At 26.6% G+C, this 8,415-nt stretch overlaps 1 protein-coding gene across 1 annotated transcript; it reads right to left on the bottom strand.

The window, feature by feature from the left end:
• Positions 1 to 2,205: 2,205 nt before the first annotated feature.
• Positions 2,206 to 2,786, bottom strand: LOC111487401. The gene has a single exon (XM_023134786.1). The coding sequence runs from the start codon at positions 2,530 to 2,532 to the stop codon at positions 2,341 to 2,343; it is 192 nt and encodes a 63-aa protein (XP_022990554.1). The 5' UTR covers positions 2,533 to 2,786; the 3' UTR covers positions 2,206 to 2,340.
• Positions 2,787 to 8,415: the final 5,629 nt, after the last annotated feature.

Raw genomic sequence — 8,415 nt, 5'->3', positions numbered from 1 at the left:
TTTTTTTTTTTTTTTTTTTTTTTTTTTTTTTTTTTTTTTTTTTTTTTTTTTTTTTTTTTTGCAGAGACCCATTTTAAACAAGATGATGCCAGTGGCAGCATGTCCTAGCTACCACCTCAGATTCCTAAAGGTGTGTTTATTAAGACTTGCATGCTTTTACATAAAAGAATATCTGTGTTTATGGTTACTCTTGGTACATGCCACAAGGAATAAGTTAGCCTATCAAATTCCTAAAGGCGTGGAATTTGCACTTTGATTGAAACCTGCATGCTTTGGCATAACAAAATTCAACCATTACTCTGTCTCTCTCTCTCTCTCTCTCTCTCTCTCTCTAAGACAAGACACATGACATAAAGCTCGAGGAATAACTTAGAAACTTATTAGCAAAGCCAATTAGATGCGCATGGAATCTTTCTGGAGAACACTTTCTAGTATTCAAAGAGCATTAATTGATTAAAAGATTCCTGAGAAACATACTTTTAGTGGGCATGTGTGGAATGTAAGTGGGTATGATTCTGAGAATATGAACAAGTTGAGTTTGGCTCTTAGGACTGCTGCTGTTTTGCTTTTAGAAATATTCAAAGTGATCTTTTATTCTCCTCTTTTTGGGTGAATTTTGTTCTTTACGTGAATATGAGCAATGAGGACCCAAGATTCTTTGGATCAAAGGGTTGGAATGAAGGCATCATTAGCTGATGATTGAAAAACAGGGATTAAGGGATTAAGGGACATTTACAAGTTTTTTGAGTGGATGGGAATGAAAGCTGTTGGGAGCGTTCAATGATGTTTGTATAATAACGGGAAGATTACAGTTTTGACTAACCTTATGGTTCACAATGTTTAAAACAACATTTTTTTTTCTTGAAATTTTGAAAAAAATAAATGATTTTAGTCTCTGCTATCAAATTTTTCGTTATTTAGAAGAATAGAATGCTTTCGAAACTTTTTCTTTAGGTATTAATTTTCAAGTTGACATATATGAAATTGTTGTAATATGTTAATTTTTTATTTTTAAAATAATTGTTTAAAACATTTTATACTTTCAATTAAATTTTATATTTTATTTACACAAAAAAAAAAAAAAAAAAAAAAAAAAAAAAAAAAAAAAAAAAAAAAAAAAAAAAAAAAAAAAAAAAAAAAAAAAAAAAAAAAAAAAAAAAAAAATCTTTCTAACACAGATAAGTTAAACTTATGTTTGGATAATTATTTATAGAAAGTAATTTTAAAAATAGAATGGAGAATAATTTTTTTTTTGGAATTATTTTAAAAAAAAAATATGATTTCTTAATATCACTATTTTTTAAGAATGTTTATTAAACATAAAAAACGAGAAAAAAACAAGAAATTTATCCGTGCACACAATAAGAGATCTAACTCAAAATAATAATAATAATAATTGTCATCTCATTCATTTAATTTCAACATATTCCCTTATTAATTTTAATAAAAACAAAATATCAATATTTTCATGCAATATTCTTTTAGTAAACCTTAAAATTTAGATATTATGTCAATTTGGACATAATTTAGTGATTAAAACATTAAATATCATCATTCAATTTCTTATCTTTAGCTTTGATGAACTAAAAAACAAACAAATAAAATGAAATGAAGAGAAATAATATTGAGTTTAAAATTTTAAAAATTTAGAAATTGAAACCGTTGTTTTCAATAAATTAAATTTATGATAAGAATTGTTTCTACTTGATAAGGAATGACTTAAAAAGTTAAAAATATATATATATATATATATATATATATATATATAAAAGCAATCAAAATTAAATAAAATTTTAATTAGTCATCCTATGCAAAATTTAGAGAGTAGGTATCAAAATTAAATGTGTAGTTTAGAATTATTATTTCAGTCAATAGATATTCAATTTAATTAATTAATTAATTCTAAACATAATTTTTTAGCATTTTGGTATTTCTAGTTTTTATTTTTTATAAACAGAATCCTACTTTTAAAGTCCGTAAAAGCAACAAAATATCGAATAAAAATAAACTATATTTTAAAACATCATATTCCGTGCAATTTTCTTGAACAATTTTGAAGCGCTAAAAAATGATCATCTAATAATAATAATAATTTTTAATCATCATAGCGGATTTGAATTCTTTTTCCGACAGAGGAAGTTGCTTCATGAAATCCTTCAAGAACAGAGATTTTGAGAGAGAAGAAATTAGAAGAAGACGAAGAAGAAGAAAATAAAGCAACTCCGGCATATCCATAAAGTTCGGAAATGGTAAAGCCAAACTATGTACAAACCCCTTTGAAACAAGAATTTAGGGTTTTAGCAGAGGGAGAAGAGCAAGAAGAGGTTAATATGACCTAATTTAATTCCCGACGGAAATAGACCTCTCCGCAGCGAGCCCTAGCGGGGAGCGAGGTCGCGGTTTGGAAATCGACATGTCGCGAAGAAGAAGATGAGTGGTCATCTCGGATTGCTGAAGGGAGGGATGCTTGATCTTCTCAATCTCCCGCTTGATCTTCACAACCTGGATGTGAACCGGAGCCTGAGAGTCCATTTGGGGGGGATTAGCAAGAGCGAAAGGAAACAGAGAAGAGAGGAATGGGGATTGAAATGCTTGTGAATCTTATTATGAGTGCAGGGGGGGGGGGNGGGGGGGGGGGGGGGGGGGGGGGGGGGGGGAGAGAGAGAGAGAGAGAGAGATCTTAGGAATGAAATCTTGATTCGGTAACCATAAATGCCCACTCCCACACTCCTCTGTATCCTCTTCTTATCGTCTTCTTTACCGCCCAGTCGCTTCCATTCAACCCGCTTTTCTTTTTTCCTTTTTTATTTATTTATTGTGAAACACAATCCCATATTGCTAGGATACCTTTTAGGTTTATTTTATTTTATTTTATTTTATTTTATTTTATTTCACCCTCCTTCCCATATTTATTATTATTATTTATTTATTTATTTTTATCTACTTCTTGTTTTTAAAAAATCATGCTAAACTCTGAAAACTAAGAAAATATTTGTTAAAAAAAAAAAAAAAAAATGAAAAGATGGTTATTGTTATGAAAATGTAAAGTGGTGTGTTGGGCTTTTGTTTTATTGTTTAAGAAGATGAGGAATTGGAGTGAAGTGGGCTCTTCAGCTTCGGCCTCGCTCTATGGGAATTGTAGACCTCTCTATCATCAACCATATTAACCTCCATTTCTTTTCCTTCTACCATTTTTAATTTTCTTTTTATATAAGAACCATCTCGGGACTCACGCCCGCATGTGTAGATAAGTACTACACATCCAATTTTGTTATGAAATTATTTTAAATAAATTTAATTAGATTAATTTCATATTGCAAAGTTAAAGGAATCCTATAAAATTGAGAAGAAGAAACAGATAAAAACTAAAAATAAATAAATAAATGGGGTGAGAGATCAAACTCTCGACCTCATGATAACTCATAGTAAAGTTACGAGACCTACACGCTAGTCAATTGCACCACCATCCCATTGTATTTATTAATTTTTTGATATTAAGAAAATAATAAAACAATGACACAATATAAACTTTATATTAAAACATTTAAAACCATAGATTTGTATTATACATAAAAACAGTAAAATTATTGGTTATTGGACTTAGGCGTGACACACGCAATTTTCTAGGACTCATGGTCTCAAAATGGTTGAAACTTAAGTTCTCATTCATGGTCTGAATTATTAGAGACCTTCAACTTCACGTACCAATAATACCATCAACTTCACGTACCAATAATACCATCAACTTCACATACCACGTCCAATGTACCTAATAAAATTTGACTTAGACTCGTGTATGTATTTTTTTCTTTTTGAAAAAGAAAACAAAAAGACAAAAAAATCTATATTCTATAAAATACGCGTATAAAAAACTAACATTTTTCTAGAACATTATTATATAATTCATATTGCAAATTTAATTAGAAAGGTGATTTTTTTTCTTTTTTAAAGGAAGTTTGCTTTATAAATTTTGTACTTTCATAAGAAACTTCTTGGGTTTGTATTGTGTTTGATTTTTAACAAATTAGGAATAGTTATAAAAATCAAAGAGAAAATTCTCATAAGTTGTTCGGTCTAGATTATACTAATTTGGATAACTTATATCGTTCTCTTTCAATTTCGCTCGTTGTTTAGTTAAAGCGTACCAATTTTGAATATGTAATCTAACATATTCTTCTCTTTTCATTTATATTAAAATTAAATAAGTGAATTCTTATGATCCTTACCGATACATTTCGTATGTTCAAATAGAATCCAAACAAAAATTCTTTGGTTGGTAAGAAATTTCATCAATTTAATTTTCTATACCCAACTCGTATAATTTAGTTATTTGATCGGTTTATAATTCATAAAATATAACACACTCGAGATTGGAAATTTCTTTAAATTTATTAGAATATAATTTACATATAATAAAATTTAATAAATTTATTTCTAGTTAAAATATAATAATTTTTTTAATATATATAATTGTATGTGGATTGGTGATGACAAGAGCGTGAGCTATATTATTTAGTATATAATTAATATATAATTATTGGCATTAATATTAGGTTGTGGAAAATTTTGAAACTTTATATTATTATATTTTTCGTCTGTGGGACCCATCTTTTTAATTTACAGTAATTTCCAAAGAGCTAATATTTTTATTTTAATTTCTTTTTAAAAGAATGGGCGTAGATCAGGTTTCTCAAGTCTTATCATCTAAATGACTAAACAATTTTTTTTTTTTTTTTGTGGCATTTTATTCCATTTGTCATCTTATTGTCTACTTATTATTTGGATAGAAGGAAGGATGTAAACAATCTCTTCTGTTTCGACTTTTTGTTTCTAAAATTTTAAATATTTTAATAAAAAATTTATGGAAGTGAACCTTGTAAAACGAGGAAATACATTGAAAACAATTTTAAAGTAAGCAATGTTACGAACTAAAAACAAATAAGCAATAACAACAGTGTATTTTAAGACATTTTTTAACCACATGATTTTAGTTACTGATCATATACGGACACAATAAGAAATAGTAAATATCTATTTGGAATAGGCATGTGGTCATAGGCAAGTATGACCGTATATTCGGCATACGGTTTCAAACAACACTCCTTAGACAAGCATGAACATGGCAATTGGAAATAAAAATATAATTTAGAGAAATAATAAAAATAAAAACGGTGCAAAAAGTTCAAATTTCCACCTCGTTATCTAATCATCTGGTCAAAATTTGAAAGCGACTACAAATTTATCAATGTTTTTTAATAACTAATATTGCCGCTTGTATTTAACTTCTTCTTCCAAGGCGAATATATCAACAAATTTGATTTAAATTACATTTTTCAAGTTAATATAAACTATAAATTAAATTAAATTTTTTATTCGAACACAAAGTTGAGAGGCGTTGTGAATTATTGTCTAAATCAAATTCAAATTGGAACTCAATTTATTATAATTAATTTTTTTGTTTTCAATAAAGACATCAATAAACAAAATTTTAGGTCGTATTCATTCATGCAAATTGCAAATTTAAGATTATAAGTTAGCGTTAATTTTAATTTTATTTATTAATTTCTTAAATTTGTGGCTAATTTTAATTGTCTTTGTTTGGAATGGAACAAAAATGGATGCTTATTACAACAATTTTTTGAAAACTAATAAATTTTTTAGGAATAAAAATAATATTTTAGTGTGTGTATAAATTATAGAGAGAATATATATTAAATTTGTCAAAATTTGATGAATGGCTTTTGCAGCTTGTCCGCCGCACATTTGGAAAAATGGTGTATTTTATATCCATATCTTATTTCACCGAGAAATTTCCTTTTTTTTTTTTATAGCTCTTAAAAGGAGAAAAATCAAATTTAAAATTTATAAAATAGAAAGTTTTTAAATGCATTCAAACAATTACAATAACTACTGAAAGGTCGATTGACATCAGAATAAAGCAATCATTTCAAAGTATTTTGAACTTATAGTTAGTCGTGCCATCTCCATAAATGTAGATATAGATGGCGTGACGTAATAGTTGTTGAAATGGAGGAGAAGGGCAACACATGCTATGGTTGAAATGAACCTACTCAATTAATTTGATTTAGAAGAGTCTTTGCAAGTCAATTCTATTTTGGTACTTAAAAAAAAAAAAAAAATCCCAAATTATTAATAATAATGACAAAATGTTCTGAAAAAGTGGGCGGGTCCATAATTATTTAATATTAGGTATAATATAATATATATGGATATGATTTCACACTCTGAAGCATGCGGCACGTGGGAAGAGACATGTGACCAAGTCAAAATGCTGCTATTGCTGTCTTCCTTTGAATGCGACATTAATTATTTTTGTTTAATTTTTTTATAATTTAATTCATTTTCGTGCATTGAAAATGTGATTTTTTTTTTTTTAAATTTGGATTGGGAATTAATTATAAAAATAACCATAACAATAGTAAACCCAATTTGTTTTAAATGTGTCATCAGCATTTTTTTTTTATAATTTTATGGTTTATATGTATATTTTTTAAAAATATATGATGTATGACATGTCGTGGCTTATCTTAAAAATTAAATTATAAATTTAATTTATAAATTTTGTTCTATCATTAAGAGGGTTCGTGAATAGACAATTTTTAAAATTAAATTCAAGTGTTTAAACTAACATTAACCTATTTAAAATTTTGTTTTTAATAAAATTAAAATTTATATTTTATAATCTCTATTTATTTTTAAACCTTAATTAAGATTTTTTTTATTCAATTTCAAAATATGTATTTTAAAATTTAAATTATAGAATTAAATAAGAATAAAATAAATATATGTATTTATATACATAATTTTCTTGTACGTAAAAATATATTTTTTAAATTAAGAATTTATGGAACCTAACAATAAAATATTTATTTAAGACTTAGTTTTTTGAATAATTAAATTTTTTAACACTTCTATCTATTTTTTTTTATAAACTTTTAATTATTTTTCGACTAATTTGAACAATAAAATATTTTAACCATAGAGTATTGATTATAATTTTATTAAACTATAGATATTAGTATTATTAGAAGTGTTGATGTGACATATTAATTAGATTAACGAGATGGTCATGACAATCATTTTTCTCACTTCCCTAACAAATAATTTATGCTTCAATCTTGGTTCAAAAGAGTCTATTCTTTACGATAAGATAAACACCAACTTATGATTGATTTTGAGAGATAAAGTCAAAGCATCTTTTCTTACGAGAACCACTTTTTCTTTTATGATGTATGGAGAATTCGCTGTATCTCATATTACTTAACTTGCTTTCTTTGCCTATTTGGAGCGCACATAAAAAAAAAAAAAAGTATCATTCTTCGATGACATTCATAGAAATCACCGAGAGAAGAAACATACAAATTTTGTGTTTATTAAGTCAAATCATTGTTTATCAATTTAATCTAACTTATCATGTCAACTCTTAAATAATGATCTCAACAAGGAACGCACATTTTAAATGAGTTCCTAGCCGTGATAAAACTAATTTTGAAGTTTAATTATGACGTAATAATGACAAAAGGAAGAATAATTATTAATGGTTTCGGAAAACCATGGATGAATGTTCTTTTGAAGATGACTGAAAATTAGCATATTAAATTGGCGTTAATTGTGTTTTTGAATGACTTTTCTTTTACACCTGATTTTAAGAAGGTGAGAAGTCTTCCTTTTATTTTATTTATTTATTATTATTTTTTTAATTTCTTTGAAGATGCATGCATGTTAATCGGTCTTATTTATTTATTTATTTATTATTTTTGGTGAAAAATCCTATTTTGTTTCATTTTCACATTTATATTTTTTATTACTTCAATTTAGATGCTTCCATTTTTCCATAATTTGAAAGTATTTGGAGCCCGAACTCAAAGTGGAATTTTATAATAGTTGAAGGACTAAATACAAAATAAAATAAAGTACGTGACATTCAAGTAAAGTAAAATAAGGATACATGAATGAACCTATACCACATTTGAATAAAAAAATTTGAAAGATAGGTGAAAGACTTAAATAAAATGAAAATTATTATTTATACCAATAAAATGTACCTTCTTTTTTGGTGGCTCAATCAGAGAAAGAAATTCTATGTTGAGTGATCTCATAAAATTTTATCATAACTTTGATAAATTTTAAATTGATGAGTAACTTCGTCGAGATCTAAGCATTCCTTGTCGAGATCTAAACAACAAGGAAAACTCGTTCAAGATTTAGGTGCTACTTGTCGTTTTAGATATGGAATGCTTTCTTGTTTTTAAGAGTGCATACTATATTCACAAATAAACATAGTCTTTTTAAGACAAGTTATTCTTACTCATTATACTGGCTAAAAAAATTCTTAAGAGGTCACTTAACATTGAATTGTTCCAAGCTATGTACATTTACGTGTACAGTTTCTCT

This window comes from Cucurbita maxima, unplaced genomic scaffold (genome assembly GCF_002738345.1).
Source record: "Cucurbita maxima cultivar Rimu unplaced genomic scaffold, Cmax_1.0 Cma_Scf00012, whole genome shotgun sequence".
Lineage (NCBI taxonomy): Eukaryota > Viridiplantae > Streptophyta > Magnoliopsida > Cucurbitales > Cucurbitaceae > Cucurbita > Cucurbita maxima.
The sequence above is the reverse complement of the archived record's forward strand: the minus strand, read 5'-3'. Positions and strand labels throughout refer to the sequence as shown.